Raw genomic sequence first — 19989 nt, forward strand, 5'->3', positions numbered from 1 at the left:
GCTTTTTGCCAGTGCAGCAACACATGGGGAGATGTGGTCCATGTGGACCAGTTTTACTGATGTCAGTCACTTGCAGGTGAACCTGGCTTTGAACCTCACCAAAAAGCATGCACATAACCAAGAACAACTTCCTTCTACATGCTGATGAAAACACTGGGAAAAAATATATTGTCCTGTAGCTGAAGTTTCAAGGAGAACTGTAACTCTTTTGTTGTTCCCTTCTAAAAGCTGAAGAAGTGCTATGATGATGACTTCCACTCTTTACATGCAACAGCTAAAGCAGAAAACAAGACAGTTACCAGCTTGGGCAATGCATTAATGAACAGATTATTCCTCCATCACCTCTGTGGTGAAAAAAATAATACTTGCACTACAAAGTTTAACTGTGGATCTCCAAGCAGATTTAGGGATTGGTACAAGCTTCAGTGATGTTCATGTGTTTCATGTTCTATCCTCACTATAGCAAAGTCCATGAATAAGGTCAGCAAACAAACCAAGCACAGTGGCATGTATTCAACACCACCCAAGGCTCTCAGTACAAAGAGAAATGAATTCCCATGCTAATCCACACATACACTTTTCTCAACAGCCTGCAGGTTGTTTTTAAAAAACGCACATTACAAAGGTCTTCCTCTTCTTTTTCTTGCCCACAGTTACAAGCCATTAATCTTTGTCAATCACCATTGTGTAAGGTTTATATGCTCTGACACCTGGACACACTGATACAATGCCACTTTCTCTCTTGGGAAATGGCAGCCTGAGCTAGATATGAAATAATGACATAATTCCCATAGATTGCCACAATTACACTGGCCCTGTTTGGGTATACATAAGGCTTGAAGCAGCTGCCACGATATTCAGACAGCAGTCACTTCTTACAGTAATGGCTCAAAGGTACTGCAGACCAGCCCCTTTCCCTGCCAGCTAGATCTGTTTAGCGTAGTTCCTCTTCAAACTGAGGTTTCTTACGTTTGCTCTCCATTTCAAAAGGAGAAGCAGGGAAACACCAGAAGAAAATCCAGTTTTGTTTTACGTTTAAGAAATTTATGAAAATTAATTCTGATCATGCAATTTTAATAGCCACCAACAAAAAAAGAAATACTACATTTCAGATTTAATCCACATATAGTGGGATCTGAAATAACTTGTCCATGCTGAGATCCAAACTCATTTCAGCATCATTACAGACATTTCATTTACTAGGCTTCCCTTCATAATTAACAGTCTGACCTGAATTGTTCCATAGAAATACCTAAAACTTATCTCATCTTCCCCACTGATTTAAGAACTTCATCTAAAGCCTTAAAGTCAGGTTATAAGACTTCAAAATTAAAAAGAAATTAAAATAAACCCTACAGAACAAAAAGCAACTCAGAAAACTGCAATAGAAGACTGTGCTTTAAAAGGCAGATAAAAACATATCTTAACGTCTGTGCATTAAAATATGTTAAAAAATAGAATCAATTTTACGATTTAATGAAGCAGATGGGCAGTGTGTGCTGTTTTCTACGTGTAAGAGTCCAATCAAAGCAAAGCCACATCCCCACTGATGTCCACATGTTGGGAAATTCACAGGATTAATAACGATAGAGCAGCAGCATTTTGCTTGAATGAAGTCTGTAAATGAAGATTAATTCTAACAACTCAATGTTTACCTGATAAATAGCAACAACAGAATATACACGTTTCAAAGCATTTTCAAGCAGTTATTTGAAAAGGCTTTGTCACAGTGGCATGAAAATTGGTTGCTGTCTACTGTTTCATAATTGCTTCCTGCCTCTAGAGGAGCTTTCAGGAGACCAGCTGTACCAGGATGTTGCGAGCATTTGGCATTTCTGAATCAGTCACATTCCAGAGAAATGAGTTTGCAAAAATCAGTCTGTGACTTTTTTCTCAGCTCTTCCCATGGTTGAGATATGAAACCACATTTCAGCATCTGCAGCTCCAAACACTGCCTAAATAACTGCATTCACAACCAGAAACACAGTGCCAGCAATTGTACCTGCATCACTGACTACATGCAGTACCAGCCAACACCAAAATTACCAGGTGATGCTGCAGCATCGGTGATACCACACTTGTGGTGAACCACCCAAGCTTGCATGCTGGGCAGAGCCCAGCACACTTGGCCAGCAACACAGTAGGAAGAGGCACATTACATGTGAATAACTGATGTTTTTATTATGCAAGGTTTCTGAACAGGGAAATGAGATTTGGAGCTTTAGATTAACGTTCAGGGACTTGATGACTGGATTAAAGCTTTTTACTCACTGTTTTGTTCCTCCTCTCAAGATCGTTATGAGAAGGGTTATTGCTTAGAGGAAAGGGTTATTTGTTCTAAGCTGTCTTGCTCAGTGTAAGCATTAGTATGGAGCACATCCAGCTTTACACATTCAGTATCAAATACAAAAGGAAACGCTTTGGCAAGGCTGGTTTTTACAAAGCTGTAGCACAGTGAATAAGAATACAGCTATTCTCCAAGCAGCAGGGCTACTTGTAGCTCCATTAATTTCTAAGAAAAATATCAATAAAATCTGTGACTGAATTTACACAGCATATATCCCAAGATGAAGACATGAGTAAATCTCAACAGTAAGAGTTGCATGTTTATGAGCACTTCTGGTGGGAAGCCCTGTATTTTGGGGAATAATAACAACATTTTGCATTTTTAAAACACCTTTCATTGTAGCATTTCAAAATGCTTCACAAATGTTAACTACCCAAAATGCAAATCTTCTGGGGAAACAGGTATCATTACATCCAATTACAGCATGGTTTGGTATCGAAAGTGATTCATTGCCTCTAAATGTCCAAACTGAACTGTAAGCACTAGCACATCTGTCCAGGGGAGCGATTGCATTTTGAATGAAATAAAAAGGATGAGGAGGGGAAGAACAGACACTAACTGTTAGACATGCTAAATATCATAAATCCAGGCATGACAAGGTTACTTTTGGTTAGTGGCAAAATAACAGCACGCAGAATAAGCCATCCTGTTTCTCCAGAAACCACATTCACAGCTCTAGAATGGGTTGTTGAGGGACACGCATATAAAAAAAAGGATGAGTGAAAGCCAGTGTTAAAGTTGTTGAAATGACAGTCTGTTTGCCTTTCAATTACTGCTCTCAGATTCTTTTTGCAGTCTCTGGCTTCAGTAGCTCTCAATAAAGACCCTAACTGCACCTTAACTGCACTCCATCCAAGGTTTCTGGGCACTATGGGAAAGCAGGAACGCAAGGGGTTCAGCATGGGGCAAGGCCCAAAAGGACACGGAGAACTCACACTGAGGTTCAAGATACCAACAGCGAATAAAAAGTGGGATCTCCAAGTCAGTACACACTATCAATTATCACATAGATAGAGTATTAAAGTAGATAAAGTCACTACTATGCGGTATGCTAAACATATTCATTTAAATCCATTCACTACCTGCATAAAATTTTTACTATTCACCATGAGTTCCGGAGTAAGAAAGGTCACCATGAAAATGATCCTACTGTTCTAGTTAAAGGCTTTCAACTACCCTGAAGATACTTCTTTCCCAAACATAGAAACACACTATTTCTTTTTCCAGTTTGGTGAGATTGTTAGCCGATATCCTATTTATGTAATGCTTCTGCTTTCCTTTTTTCTTCAATGTATTGACTTCAAGTGAATTAAATACTTTTTCCTCTATGCTCTCACTCTGTATAAAAAGATGTTGTCCCCATTTCAGAGACACCCAATGCAAACAACTAGTATGTTTGTCACACCACAGCAATTCAACTTTTATTTTAGAAAAACTGAAATAGAAAAATGGAAAATGGAGATCACAGTTTCATTGTTCATCTGCCCGCTTCTTATCCTATCCAGTTAGATTTCCCCCGATGTTAGAATAGCAATCCAATCTTGGATGAAGATTGAAGACCTGTCACAAGGTAAACAAAACTTTCAGAAATGCTGCGCAACCACCTGCTGCCTCAGAACTAAACTGGAACTGCTGAAGTACCCAAGTGCAGAAAGAAAGTCTTAGACGTCACCTAGTTAAAGAATGGAGCCCTCAGAAAAAAAAAAAAAAAAAGAGTGGCTGCTCCAAAAAGAAGTAATGAAAGGTCCCACAGCCTCGGGCAAAGTCTTCCGTTGCTCACTAAAAATGATGGGATACTGCAGCAACCTTGATGGACTCTGAGGTGCATGCCCCGATACCAAAAGCCCCGGTTCAGAGATCCATAATGGAATGCACTTTTATTGGAGAAAACAACTCACCCTCACTCGCATTAACCTCTGGGCAACCACCAAATGCTGTTTTTGCTTAGAAGTTTTATACTGAAGGTGAAGTTCTGGAGAGTCTTAAATTTCACACTTCACCAACATCAGAGAGAGCTGCATCCAGAATGCAATGCCTTTGGGCAATATCTTAAAAGCTGACTAACTTCTGGTTTTCCCTCTGTGCTATTAAATCTTGATAACAGGGAGTTGTTTCCAAACACTTCAAGGTGAGGTGCAGACACTTCTGACTCTCAGAAGAGGACTGGAACATGATCAGAAAATAGATGCATTTTCCCTAAGTACTTTCTCAAACAAGCCCTAAACACTGGCTCTGATGCTAATGGGCAAGGAATATTTTGGTAAGCAAGATGAGTGACAAGGATAAGAATAGCCATGAAGTACTGCAAACAGTAACAAAATCACCACCACTAGCTTCTCTTTCTCCAGTGTAGCCTTTCTCAAAGGTAGAACAAAACCATTCAAATGGCAGAATCTTTTCCCATGTGGAAGAATGCATCAATTTCAGCTGGAACTGCCTTTCCCAGTGGAATGAAAGCATGAAACCTTTGCTGGTTAAGAAACAGCTACTACATGTTTTCTATAGAAACTAATGATTCCCTCAAGATATTTCATAGTGCTCACTAGTTTATTTAATTGGGCTTGCAAATCCCTCCAATGCCCTTGAAACGGTAAGGATTTACACTTTTCACTTGTCCCTCCTCATCAAGTGTTCATATTTCTAGCCTGAAACGGTACGTCCCTTATTCTATGCAGAGATATTAGGGAGCAACATCTGGTGACTGATCTTGCAGAAATTATTAAGAAGTGCGAAGCCCCTCTCCGGATGTTGTAAAACAGATCTGCTGTGGAAGAATCACAGAAGGGCAAGCTGTTATAATGCACTGTATATGCTGATGTATGCAGGAATGAACACACAAAACATATTATAGGAAAAAAGCAGCAAATCTGTGTTTGTACAAAAAACACAAAAATCTTATGAGTTGGTAGAGTAATGAAAGCAAATATGATTTGTTTCAAGAGAAACAGCATGGGTTTTTCTTTGAAACTGAAGGAGAAATACCACCTCAGTCGGTGTTCCTCAAAATATACATCCATATCTTCATGATAACTGAAGAAAACCATCATGAGAGCATAAACTCTGACAAACATCAGTCCTACCTTTACAAAAGCACCCCAGAAAGCACTCAGAACAATTCAAAACTATTGGAACAGATAATCATCTCAAACTCACACAATTTCTGGTGTTCTCTTTCTAAGAGCTTTACATTTGTGTACTGAATGGTCTTCTGTCGTTTGGGGTGATCATAGCAGTGTCGTGGGTTTTTTGACCCCAATGGGATAACAAGGAGAAATTGGGACTGAACAATTTTCCATAGCAGCACTGATAAATCCCATTACAATCTACACATGCATGGTACATATATGGCACTAGATACCAGAGGCATTCAGTAAAAATATAGCAAATGTAGCTGGAGAGAGGAAAGATACTATTGTTAGAGGAGCCCCAAATGCATGGGAGATGAAGCCCAAGCAGGAGCCCAGGGCTATGGAGAGCACTGCAAAGACATCTGGCTCCCCTTCATGGTCTGCTGCCTACTCCCCATTCCAGCCAGGCCCTTCTGATCCCTGCTCCCCATCCCTGCTCTGTCAGATCCAACATCAGAATAACTCTGACAGGCCCAAGGGTGCTAAGAAATGTTTCCTGAGTTTGCTCCACCAACTGTTTTCAATGTTAGCACTTAGATTGTAGGTCCCAAAAAGCAAGTGCTCACTTTTTTTCCCATAGTTCTTATGCACTATGCAGCCCAGAGTCCAATCAACCTCTGTGCTAAGCCAACAATTCAGATTATTTTTAATCATGGTGTACGTGGATCAATAAACAGAGACTATCATTTAAAAGCTAGTCTTTTTATCCTGGTTTTAACTTGATCAACCAGCCAGAACTAAATTATTTCACTTGAAACACACAGATAACTTTCAATTTCTCTTTTGAAGAACTGTTGTTATTTTAAGCAAGCATTAATGGAAAAATTAATTGCAGTCACCTACTGAACTGAAAGCTTATGTCCTTGATGAATGGCAGAAATGATAAAGATCACTTGAAGTGCATTAGAAATATTGCACATTATTGTTACTTAGCATAAGCAGTACCCAACCTCAGCAACACCTGCCAAGCATATGGTGAGCCACAGGTGGGTATTTCTCCCACAATGACAGAACAAACTGGGCTGATCCATGTTAAGGATATGTGGCTTCTGCCAGATAAAGGCATTTCTCATCTCTGGGAAACACAGCACCACTCATCCCTGGGCAGCACAGACAGCAAAGCGAGGAAAGAAAATCTCTCTGTGAAACAGCTTAGCAGGCACTCATGTTGGCATGTGAAACAATAAGATTTTATTTTCTCTTACTTTCATTGATTCCTGAACATCAGATATATGTATTCAAATGGCCATGTACTCAATCCAGAGAAGATAATCAAGTAAAATTTTTAGAAGGCTGCAGGAATTTATGCACTGTAACACTCAGTGAGTAGAAAAAGAACAAATGAGTTCTTCCTCTAACAAATGAGTTCTGAGTTACTGAAGCCCAAAACTCAGTGGAAACTTATGCTCAGCTACTTTACATAACATAGGTTTCACATTGCTACTGTTCTGCACCACACTGCAAAACCTGCTGTTGTACATGCTCTATCAGCTTGCCTTTTACTTTCCAACAAGAAAATCATTACTTTAGCCTGCTTCTTGATCTTGTTGATCTTTGTATATCTTTATCAAATCATAGAATCGTCTGGTTTGAAAAGGACCACAATGATCATCTAGTTTCAACCCCCCTGCTATTTGCAGAGTCACCAACCAGTAGTCTGTTCATTTCTGCAACACAAATATCCTATCAATCCTTTTCTGAAACCTAATTTTTCTTCCTAGATTGTAATTGTAAAAGTGTATGAAGTAGCAGTAAACAATCTATCTTACCTGGCCATTTCAAAAAACAGAAACAAGAAAACTGCCTATAATTCAGATTTGACAGAAAAAAAAGATGCATTCTCCTTTACCAAGCAAAGACAGGGCCATTTTGCATCAAAATCCACTGCCCACTTTTTAATCACACTGACACCTAAAAAACCTGCCCTAATGAGGTGGAGTCAATGCTTGCTGTAATGAAGCAGGCACAACACTGCTCCACCAGTCACAAAGGAGGTGCTGCCGTCCGCTGTTTGTGAATAAACTTCTCTTTGTTGTGATTTATTCAACCTTAATTTTTAATCTGCATACATAAAACATTAAATGCTAGAAGCTTTAATTACTTGGGAAAAAAAAAAAAAAAAAAAAAAAAGCTGAATAATTTAATCTCAAAGCACAGTTTTCTCCACACCAAAAACCTCAAGAAAGCACTTAAGTGCAAAACCCTTCCAGTAATCTGTCCACTCCATTCGAAAGCCTTTGCACAGTTAACTCACTTTCAATGACTGAATACCACTTCTGCAAACTTTTAAATACAAAACTAGTCTGCGAATCACGTGCAGTGTTAAGAAAAGAGATGCACTACAGCAAAATAACGCTGTAGATATGACCCAGTCTCAAAAGCAATACAGCAGATGTAAAGCAAGACTTCTTGTTAGGAGGAAAATACCTCTCAGAGGTATAGAGTAATTGACAGACTAAGCAGATGGAATCACTCTACTAGAGGTGGAGGGATATAACTCACACAGCCAAACATGTATCTGCTAAAGCCACAAAACACGTGTTAGTGTTGGTGTCAGGCACGCCTGCTTTGACTGAACCAACATCGAGCATATTGACAAGGACTCATGATCTGTCAATGAACAGCCAACTGTCAATGAATAGCCAATACAATAAAAAGCAGGAAAAAAAAAAAAAAAACACGGAATTTCCTCAACACATTGACAGCAAGTGAGACCTGGTATGACTAAAAATTTCTAGCTGTTAGTGAGAAAAAAATAAAATAGGGAGGAAAAAGAACTTTACATAGTAGTGACAGCCAGATGGGGGGTCTATATACAGAGCTAACTGTAGGTTGTGGATGAATACTGACCACACACACCAGTAATTCAGGCTTCAAAATCTTTTTTAAAATAGTCACAGCTGCAGCTTTCAGAAAACACACATCAAGTTTTCTGAAGTGCTGCATGGAGAAGCACTAATAGTAAGAATTTCATATTTCAAACTGCAGCTCTTTAGGAGAAGTCCTCTTGAATTCATATATAAGATTAACTATTATTTCTTCACTATTATGACAAAGATGTGCAATAGCACATGAAAAAGGAAGCAGGCACTTTATACCATTGTTAAGCAGCAGAAGGGTGGGAGTGGGAAAGAAAAAAAAAGTAAGAGATATGGCTGTTTGATCGCTGTTCAAGGTGTTCTCTATTGTTTTGGTTTTTTTTTTATTCATTGGAGTTCATTTATATTAACTATGAAGAGTGGTAAGACCATTAATAATTCACAGATCCATGAAAAAGGACCCATACATCTATATGGTGTACATATATTCTCGGTACATAATAGAATCACTGATCTGCTGTGGAAATATCAAAGCACCTGCACTCTTTACATATGTTATTACCCTCTGCTCCTAGACTCCTCTTACACCGTCAACAAAAGCTAGCATTGCACTTAAGCAGATGAAACATTTTCCAAATGATTCACAATGAGGAAATAAAAGTAAGGAGAACAAGATGACAAAGACAACGAAGACATTGCTTAGCTTACAAAGAGAAATGCAACGCTGGTAAAGAAAGGCAGAGGGGCTGTTGGAGTAAAAGTGTTAGACAAAGAGAGTGCAGGAAATTAAAGGTCGAAGCTGTAGAAAAAGATGTAATACAGGAGAGAATCACATGGAGTCATAACAAATCTGAAAGGAAAGAGTAGTGAGACAGCTTTGAGAGTTGCTCATACAGAACAGAGCATTTCATTGAAGCAGAAACATGTCCAAAAAGAGAATATAAAGGGGCCATAGAAAATAGCTAAAGATTCAATCCAAATAGTCACCAAAAAAAAAAAAAAAAAAAAAAAAAAAGAGACTTCAATGGAGTGTTCATGAACCATCCAGCTCAGCTTTCATCCTTCCTTCAGTGATCACTACTCACACCATAATGAAATTCAAAATGTAGAGCCTGCTACTGCTACTTCCAACTATAGCATCAAGTTCCTTTTCCGCCTATAGCAACAGGACACAGAAAGATGTCCTCTCTTCAGTATAGAATTGCTTGTAGAGACCCTTCATGGATATACTGGATATACATGAATATACTGAATATAGTGGATATACTACTATAAACCTATAGATAGAAATTCAGCCTTTTTTTAATGGGTGAACAAATCATTTGCATACACTGGCAGCTGACTTCAGGAACTTTTTTAGAGCCTGGCTTACAGTACTGGCATTGTACTTCTGCTGCTTGCAAAAATATGTCACTACACTGTTTGCTGCCAAAAACTTCAAAAGATGCCAGTGACAACAAGTGGGTAACTACCTTACACACAGATTGAATACTGAAGCTTGACCCATCTTGCCTCACACTAAAGAACTTATTTTCCAGGATATAATGAAAACAGTAGTGGTGCAAATTATATAATTAGTCCCATAGGTATTATTCATATAAATGGTGCCCATGATTTCAGAGCAATATTCCTGTATATAAACATCTAAGGATACATAAATATCAACCATCTCAAGTGAAAAGTAATGCATACTCTATATACCTACAATACAGCGAACCTTTCAATTAAAAATCAAAAGGAACCTTTTGTAACTCATTTCCTTGCATAGCAGCTAATCATATATTTAAAAGTTTTCTGACTTTGAGAGCTTATTACCTTGAGAAGATTTATGTTTATATTTATGCTTGACAACCCGCTGCAATCACAGAACAAGAGCTGCTTGCCTAAACTTTTCAGAAGGAATTTGTTGTGTTGCTATTCATGTTGGGGTAGAATAACCTTCACAAATAAGGTAGGAATGCCTAAAACAAACTTTCTGGAAGGACCAACCAACCAAATCTGCATTTATAATTACAACACCACCCAACTGTTAGAGATATTTTGTGTTTGTTTAGAACTTCCATTGGACAATCTGATTTAAATAGTTCTACCATAAAATTCAAAACTGTGGCATATCAGTACTTCTAATTAAATGTACTTAAGCTCAAGTTCTTTCTCTGAAAGACTCCCCTAATATGTACTAAATGCTTTGATTTAAGCAGTCTCTGAAGCTGTAGGATAAGAAAGAAGAAAGGAAGCCAGCAGCCCCTGCGCAGGCAGGAATAGAAAGATCAAACAGTGAGGACAAATGATCGGTTGCACTGGCAGTGTTTAATTTAGTTTCTCACATGCTCAGCATTTCAAACAAGTTTAATGGTTTTCCCACTAGCATATGAAATTTTCCCTGTATTTCCAAAAAGAAAACTAATATCTGTCCAGTTTGTTTTATAGAAAGCTGCAAAATGCTTTTTTTTCCCCCTACTCTAGAGAATGCAAATTGCAAATATTGCCCCAGGCAATAAGTGTAATATAACCCCCATAAGCCTTTAAATAATCTTTTTTCTCTTTAAATCATAACACTGTTTGATACTTCCTAACTGATTTGCTTAAGACTTCATCCTCCAAACATCAGAGGGCATTTATCTTGGTTAAGAATCATTCAAAACTATTTTCAGGTTCTCTACAAATGCAACATACACTCAATTATGTGACTGTTGCTAACCGCATTACAAATCATTAGGAAAGGTCTTTCAGCTTCTGCCTCAGATCTGTAGGTCATCCATTGTCCTTCCTAATAGATAAATACTGCAATTTATCATCATCAGACACCATCAGCATTGCTCATTTTACTATCAATACTCATGAAAGTTATTTGAAGCAGCTGAGTGAAGTATAAAAGAAGCATGTGATGACAGCAGAAAGGTACAGAGTTTGAGACTGCTGAAATCTTGTGACTAATGTGTGGACTTGAAATAAGACACAGGTCTTCTAACAGTTATGAACATAGCATCAACAAATTGCAGCCACCAACTGGCAGGAGATTCGCAGTAGCAGATGATTTTCCAGTGTCTTCCAATATCACATTAAAGAAAAGATAATGTGAAGTATGGTCCTGCACACCTAGAAGGTTTTCTCTAGTGAAGCATATTTCAAAGCTCTATTTGTTTAAAACAAGAACAACAAAAGCTAAGTTACTTCCATAGGGATCACAAGTCACATTTATTCTTATTACCACCATGGAAAGAAAGCCTGTGTTCATGTTTGTGAATCAGTAATGTATGTGTGTAATCTCCAAATGCCTTCAAGTTACTAAAAAATGCTAAGGTGATGGCTTTCAAATGCTAGAATAACATCAAACATCATCTCAGTGGGCTTAAAGAGTTCCTCTGCCTTGTTAGTTATCAAAATTGCTTGCCTGAAGCAATATCTTCACATGGAAGAAACTGGAAAGAAACACAGGCAGTGGGTTTGAAAATAACGCAATATGTACAGTATGTATACTCAAATATGTGAGACTGCTAAGTAGTGTACAGTGTACCTGCAGCTCACTTCAGCACTGAACAACCAGAAAGGCTGCCCTATTTCCCAGGTTTTGCATTACTGCAGTAATCCTTCCAACACACCCACACAGCAGAGAGCTCCAAATGCTGAAAAACCAGGTGCTGTGCTGCACTACACGGCTCCTGTGTGCTGTTTTGAAAGCAAGACACAGAAAACCTGCATAAAGGCACAGAACCATGGGAAGAGAGTGCAAGAAGTAAGAGCTCACATATCACCCTGTTCTGGGTCCCTCACAGAAGACCTCTCCACAGTGGTGCTCCCAGTTCCCAAGACAGGATCAAGCACTGGAAGCTCTTTGAAAAGCTCTTTGCATTTGAAAAGTTTCTGAAGAGACACTTCTGAATTTGAGATCACTACAGAAAACACATTTATGTGCTATTCTGCCACCTAAAAAATATCCTCTCATTGCTCATTCAAGCTACCCAAGATCCTACAGCACAAGATATCACATGAAGTGATGTTTTTCAATTAACACAAGAAGCACTTCACTAGAATTGAGATCCTACTCAGCCCTTCTCCGCAGAGATCAGTTTAGAAGATCAGAAATGCAATGAAGATTTAAGATGAGATTCAGTTTTTTCTAGTCCTGATCACATCAATCAAGCACATGACAGAACTACACTTCAACAGCCACATGGAAAAGAGAAAGCAAATCAAGGCCACATGTGCTATTGAAAGTGTGCTTGTTCCTTGCCCTCCCCTGGAACGTGAATCCTGAATGGTATTCCAAACCACTGCTACTAACATATTTTCACATCAGCTTCTTGTGCTCCTGATCATAAACCCAACAGATCTTACAAATCTGTAACACTTCTTCCTGTAATGCTTCTGTATCCAGTACAGAAATAGTATGGCATATATATAGTGTAAGAAATAGAATGTAAATGTTAAAGATAAGATTTAGATTTTAACTCCTTACAAAACATTCTAGGCATAATAATACAACCTTATTTCTCTACTTTTATTCTTTTTTTCTACCTGATGCTTCTGACATGTTGAACCCTGCACAGCACTGTTTGGTATATTGCCACAATATAACAAGACTCTGCTAGGTAGGTAAGAAGGAAAAATGTGAACTCACTCTGGGTTATGTACTAGAACAAAGATTCTTATCTCAGCTTGAAGCCAACTCTAAACACAATCAAGAGTGGAGGACAAAGAGATGATTACCCAACAAAATCTTTCAAATTACTGGAGCTGTTGCAAGTATATGATTAAGAGTTCAAGCTTTTCCTTGACCCATGGAGCTCAAAATAACCTGAGTGGGGCAGGGGAAAAACCCATCACCTCAATAAACCTCATTAAGATGAATACTGCTCCAGACAGACACAACTATCCATCAGCATTTTCCCCACTGCATGATCAGACTCTAAATCTGGGGAAAAGAAGTGATGTAGTGAAGGAAGACATAGCAGTATAAACCACTTTAGCCTTGGCACTGAAAAATAAAGCACAGATTGTTCTCTTTTGTTCAGACACACTTTCAGAATATGATCTTTGCACGGTGACCACAGAAACTGGTCTTGACACAGAGACAATTCAACTTATTAATCAAAACACTCATAGTTCTATTGGAGCAAACAGAAGTTAGTTGTGCCTGTATATGTACATAACTGAAATACTTACTAAAGAATTCCCTTATTTAATGCAATGCAGTACAGTCTGATTTCACTTCTGCTCACCTATTTTGAAGAACAAGAATGCAGTTGCTTATAAGTGACAAACAGTAAAGAAATAACCTGTTTGTTTGGGGGATTTTTCTTGTATTTTAAAATCAATTTTTAAAAGTCCTTAAGTTGGGAGAGTAAGAAAGGCTCAGGAGAGGATGGTCATAAATTTATAAGGTCTGTCTTCTATACACACAAGGAACATCCAGCAGCACCAGGTGGTGTACATCATCTGTTTTTGGTTTGTTGTTTTTTTTTTGTAAACAGACTGAAGTCTCACAGAAGTAACACCTAGAGGAATTATCCTAGTTTTTCATCTGCAGAGACAGCAACATTCATCAACCAGCAAGCCATACAGGTACACTATATTTTTCAAGTATGTTGTGTCCACTGACTACTGAAAGGTTGTGCGTTCTAAAATTGATCACTAAACATCATTGTCTATGACCCTGGGACAGTTCCTAAAAGCTGCAAGATGGAAAATGCTATTTTTTGTACTGATGTATGGAGGAAGCCACGTTTACTTCTGACACAAGTCTGAGTCCTTTGATAGAGCTTTCCAGAAATGAGGAGGAATACAAGTGATTTACAGCTGTTTTCCCTTCTACTGATACATCATCAGAATATAAAACTGTAATTTCAGCAATAAATAGGAGTCATTATTTAGCAAAAAGCTACAAATACATCTGGTAGATTTATCAAATGAATTGCTGAAACATTGATAGCACTGTTAATGGAAGTTGTTATTAGATGCCTTGGCCCAGGGGAGGGCTGCTTTAATACTACCATCAAAGCAAGCGTTGGATATGAAGTTGTATCCAATTTATTTATAAGCTAATGGCTGTGGATGCTTCAGTCAGTCGATCCAAGCTTTTATTTAAGTGGAAAGTCACAGCATTAGCCTGCTGTAATTTCACATTGCAGCTCAGGTTCCGAGCCTATAAATTAACCACAATGTATCAGCTTCAGAAAGACTGTTCTCAGGAGTATTCCTAAACTGCACTTGGAAATCAGAAAAGAGATCTATGCTTAGAAAATCTCCATGTAATTCCTTGCTCCTTCATAGGCCTTTCCACAGGTCCAACCACTTCTCTACCAAAAGAGCTTTGCTGCTCCTGCAGTCACAGAAGCTCCCTCTGTGCAGATGAGGCTTATCATTAAAAATAAAGAAGCTACAGCTGTCACCTGTACTGACACAACCTTACACCTGCTCACCAAGCAAAATGAAACATTGAGGTCCCTGACAGAGATGGGTATCCTGAAGGCCTAAGAAGGGTTCATCTTTCTGACAGACTTGCCAGCAACAGTGCCACGAGATGTGGACAATGGGAATACGAGCTGCTCTTCCACCAAGGGCTCACATTCTCTAACAGCAATCACAGAAAGCCAACAAAGCTTGTAACTCATAATATCCCTCTGCTAAGGCTACAGCCCAAATCTGCTGTGCTAAGAAGCATTTCTAACATAGATCTGGCATAGCACTGCCCACATCCTGGCCATGGAGGGAGCTCAGATATGGCTGCCTGGATCGTGGCTGCATAGGAACGGAGTGTTTGAGGAGATCCAACAGCAGGCTCAATCTGCATGGAGCTCCTGGAAGGACTTTGGCCCACATCCCTATTGTGATCATTTAAGCCTAAAGAAAGATTCCCACTCATTGAAAGCCAAATACTGTAAGCAATGTCATTATCTACAGGCCTGGCATCTATGGCAACAGATGATCAACACTGATTCAATGTCAACTTTTACCAGTAAAGCCAACCTTGGTATGGAGAAATGCAACACAAATAACCGCACAGGACCTGGTCCTCATGCTCCCTGCAGCACAGCAGTCCCTGCACCCACTATGAGAGAGGAGAGAGCTCCACAGTGCTCCAGTAATTACGTTTCTATATTTAGGACACAGTTTTCACATCTGCAGTGATTTAAATCGAGAACTTACTCCTGTTCCTCGTTATCACCTGAAAGACTAGTCAAACCACTGATTCTCAGTATATAACATGAAGGCTGCTCTGAAAAGATATCCACCTCCAACAACAAAAAGCTATTCAGGCAATCCAGAGTCTCTGAATCGAATATGAAGATTGGTTAAGTTTAAGCACTTTTTATTCTATCTGCAAGCAGAGACCCTCTAAAGCAAAACAGAGTTCCTGAAATGTATGAGCTCTATGGATCCCTGCAACTGCCGCGGGGCAACGCCGGCACCGCCTCTGCAGTAGCGGCAGCGCGCGGCCGCGGCCCCGGGACCGCTCGGGAAGTGGCTGGGATGGAGCAACGGCTCCCGCGGACCGAGAATGGAAACTTCGATTCTGCGGTGCTCAAAGCCGAGTTCAGCTTTTGCCCTATTCTCCACCCCACCCGACAAGCGGGCATTCCAATGCAGCCCGGCACCGAGAGGCGCTGGGACGTCGGACGGTATCGCTCCCCGCGCCGAGATGCGGGCGAACCCTCCGGGAAGCCTCACACCCCCAGCCGAGCGGGGCCGCTCCCCGCCCCGGCCAGAGATGCTGAGCATCCCTCCTCGCTGTGGACCCCGGACGGTTGAATACCCGTGAGCCGCCCTCTGCCCACCGACTGGGCTCCGTGGGGCTCCCGCATCCCCCGGCCAAGCCGACCCGAGGATGCTCGCACCCCCCGCACTTCGTGCTCATCTCCGCACAACTTCACCGGGACGGCGGCCGCCCCCTCCCCAGCCCCTCGGCACCGCGGCTCCCACCTGGTCGGGCTGCGACGGCGGCGGCGGGTTCCCCCTGCCGCCCGGGTGCGCCGGCTGCTCCTTCATGGCTGTCATCGCAGGATACTCGGCTCCGCTCGCTTGGGCTGCTCTCACCGCCTCTCACTGCCGCTGCGGCCCCGGGCAGCCCTCCCTCGGCGCCAGCCACATGACACCAACCTCCCCTGGAAGTGGCGCGGCGGCAGAGGAGGAGGAGGAAAAATATAAAAGAGGAAGACGGGCGGGAGGCGCGGAAACACCGCTCCCGCGGGCGGAAATCCCAGCCCCGTGCCGGCCCCACAGCCGTGTTCCTGCCCTGCTGCTCGGGGACGACCCCCCAGCACCGCCGAGCGCCCCGCGCCGGGCACCCTCTGCCCTGCCGCCCGCCTCGCTCCACCCGCAGGGGCCGGCTGCCTCGTCCCGCCGCCGAGCAGCCAGCAGGTGTCACAGCGGTGCCTGCCGGCCTGGGAGAGACCATTCGGCACAGACGGCGCGGGGGCGATGCCCGAACTGCCCCCGGCACTGCCCCGCGGGGACCGGCCCTGCCGAGGGCAGCCCTGAGGTTTTAGAGGCAGGACTGCCCTGTGAAACAGATGACACGGTAAGATGGAAATGCAGCCCAGTACCGTCTTGGCCAGCCCTGCTCTCAAGAGACTGCAAATTAGAATGAAAGCGTTTGATCTGTTTTAACATTATTGCATGGAATTCCCAAGAAAGAGCAGCTCTCGCTGGATGGTAAGCACAGGCAGCAGGAGTAACGAAGACTGCCAGTAAGTTTCAGCCTCTAGTAGGAGCAGGGAGCTGACATGGGACTGAGGAATCACAGACTTATCTATGCGCCCGTATAACCCAGCACTGGGCTGACTCCTCCACCAAGCAACAGACACCACTTCTTTTGATGACCCAGTAAAAGTTCCTGAAGAAAAAAAAAAATACTGAGATGAACTTTGGAAGCACTTAAATGAAAGCAAGATAACAACTAATAGGCACCATTAATTTGTCAAGTGCAGATCGTGTCAAACAAATCTAATTTCTTTCTTCAATAGGATAACAAGCCTGTGGATAGGAAAGCAGTAAATGTCATTTACCCTGATTTAGAAGGGCTTCCAGCATAGTCTTCCAGAAAAGCTGTGAGAGGCAGAGGCTCTGAGAGGCTTCACCTCAATAAAACTAAAGTGAGTGTCTACAACTGCCACACAATGGATCGCTTCTGCAAAGTTTTGGGGCCTTCAGCCCTGACAGCTAGATAAAAGTCTGTCCGAGCGATACGGTAGGAGAATGGTCTCAATTAATTGACAATCACTTCTTTTTCCTGGCTTCACAATTCCTTGTCAGCTCAATGCTGAAGGCCACCCACATCCTAGTACATGGGACCCACCTTCAGGTACCCGCAATGCAGACAAGCATTGCTCAGCCCAGTGCCAGCCTGCGTGGCTCTCATCCCTCTGCTCAGCTTCTCTTGAAGCCATCCATGCCCCTTCTCACCTCCCCATTTCACATCCCTATTCTTTCTCTCACCATTCATTATTTTCTTTTCTTATCTCTGTACCCTTGCTGCTATGAGCCCTGTCCCTTTACCTTCTTGCCTTCTGCTGCTATTTCTTTTTGTATAATTGTGCTGTGCACATAAAAAGCGAAAAGGGCAACCAAGAAAACACCTTTTGCACATCGATACCCACTGCTCTGTGTTATTTCTCTCAAGAAGCCTTTGATTAAAATCCTTCATTTGTGTTGGCTGTGTGCTGTAGGGCTCAGGATCTCATTCTTTCCGAGCAATGCATAACAGCCAGAGACTCAGATTTTGCCTGTGGCCTCTAGGTGCTACAGTAATACAAATAATAAGTCTTAGAAACAGGCATGTTCTGATTCATGCTGTTTATGGCACAGGTTTGTTGTAAGTCAGCTAATTACTGAGCCTATCAGAGCCAAAGCACTCTAATGATTTAGGGTTTGAATGGGCATATTTCAAATAGAGACTTCTTTCAGCTTGTTTTTGATGAGATCCATTGTTTTGGAGCTTCTCTATTAATCCAGAGGAAATTCACAATGCATTCTTTGTGAGGTTTTATCACTATAATGGACTGGGATGTGCAGCATGAGTTTCATTACAGACCATGTGTGCTGGTTGTTGGGCATTCATAAATGAACCAGAATTATTTGAAACAAGTATCTAGGGGCTAAGAGACTGGGCTCTAAAACTTCTTAAAATCAAAAATTTTTTTAATCAATACCTCTGATAACATTTACTCATCCTTTTTGTCATTATTTTTGTGTGCTGGTTCTTTAGATCGTAGCAACGGTGCTTTGGGGATAACGAATTCCCCCACCAGTTTTCAGCTGTGCCCACACCAACTTCTGTTTGGTTGGGTTTCATGTATAATTGTTCAAAATCATTTGACTGGATTGCTTAAAAGAACAATTGCTTTACAGAAAGTAATAGCAACATCTTTGAAACTGGACCCTGGTACTAAACCTAATGCCATATGGGCAAAAGCCACTGCCACACATAGCACTGATGGAAGTTTCTTGTGTGCATTTGTATGCCTTCTAAAGGATTGGGTAAAACAACTGCAGAAGGAACTGGAACTGTGCTCTTGCTAAGTTCTTTGCAGAGTCCTTGTGTTAATTAATGCCACCTGTACTTCTTCCACCTGTACTGTTATGTGACAGCCTGCTTGCCACTTTCTCCATCTTACTTGTCACATGCAACATCGGGATGCAAAAATCAAGGATTTAGCACGAGTATTTTACATCCCACATCAAAGTGAATATGGAACCCTTTGGAGCCTTATTCACCAGTTAGAAATTACACCATGTGATGACACATTGTATCGATGCAGCAGAGTCATGCAAAGTGCTGATTTTGGACCGCCAGAAGGTGACCTGGGAACTTGGTATGGGATACGGAAGAGCACACATCCATCGCAACTTGGGAGACATGCTGGGAAATGCAGCATCTGATTTGAAGGCAGATACAGAGTCTGCTGCAAATGAAGCCCTGGCTATCAAGAGGTTTACCTGCAGAGCACACGGCACAATGAAGATCTCATCCCTTCCTTAGGCTTGGAGGGGATTTTCCAAGGACAAAACCAGGACAAAGGAGAAGTGCTAGTTTTGTTTTCTGCTTATTTTAGATGGCACTCAACACTTCAATATCTGTACAGCTCAGTGAAGATGTAAACACTACTTGCTCACTAATTATAAGCACTGCAATAAAAATAAAAGCCTTCTAAATCTTCTACATTCAATTGACCTATTCCTACACACAGTATCGGCTTTTTTGCCATGAAGTCAACTGGCTGAGATCAAAAGCTCCTTACTCAGCTTCAGCCAAGCACCTCAGGTGTAGATCAGCAGTGCTGCTCAGCATCCCTCAGCCTGAGAAGAAAAGGCTCCAGCCATGCTCCCTGCAGCCTCTGTGCATGCAGCACAGGGCTTTTGAAATCTGTAAGGTCATGGCCTGAGAGTTTCTCTGCAGCTTTTTACAATCAGACTTAATAGAATATACTTGGAATATGGATTTCTGGTTCCTTTTAGAACTTCAGCAACTGGGCTAAAAAAATCCTTGAAGTTGTCAAAGTGAATTTAAAAATCACCGAATTATGGAATTATTAAGGTTGAAAAGACCTCTAAGACCATCTAGTCTAAGCATCCACCTACCACCAGTACTACTGGTGAATTTCTGCAAGAGGGAAAAATTTCAGTCACTTTCTGCATTCAGAAATACATTATATTCTAATGACTGGATCAGTGAAAGGTTATTTTTTTTTGTGAA

At 41.3% G+C, this 19989-nt stretch overlaps 1 protein-coding gene across 1 annotated transcript in view; it reads right to left on the reverse strand.

Annotated features, from left to right (window-relative positions):
* DPP10 (dipeptidyl peptidase like 10) overlaps window positions 1–16337 on the reverse strand; it is a 187963-nt gene extending 171626 nt beyond the window's left edge. Inside the window, exon 1 of the mRNA XM_042827227.1 lies at window positions 16218–16337. Coding sequence (XP_042683161.1) covers window positions 16218–16292 — 75 coding nt within the window. The 5' untranslated portion in view covers window positions 16293–16337. The remainder of the gene's footprint in view (window positions 1–16217) is intronic.
* Between the last annotated feature and the right edge of the window lie 3652 nt (window positions 16338–19989).

This window comes from Centrocercus urophasianus, unplaced genomic scaffold (assembly GCF_019232065.1).
Source record: "Centrocercus urophasianus isolate 14NV4802_14NV808 unplaced genomic scaffold, USGS_Curo_1.0 seq_28, whole genome shotgun sequence".
NCBI classification, from domain to species: Eukaryota; Metazoa; Chordata; class Aves; order Galliformes; family Phasianidae; genus Centrocercus; species Centrocercus urophasianus.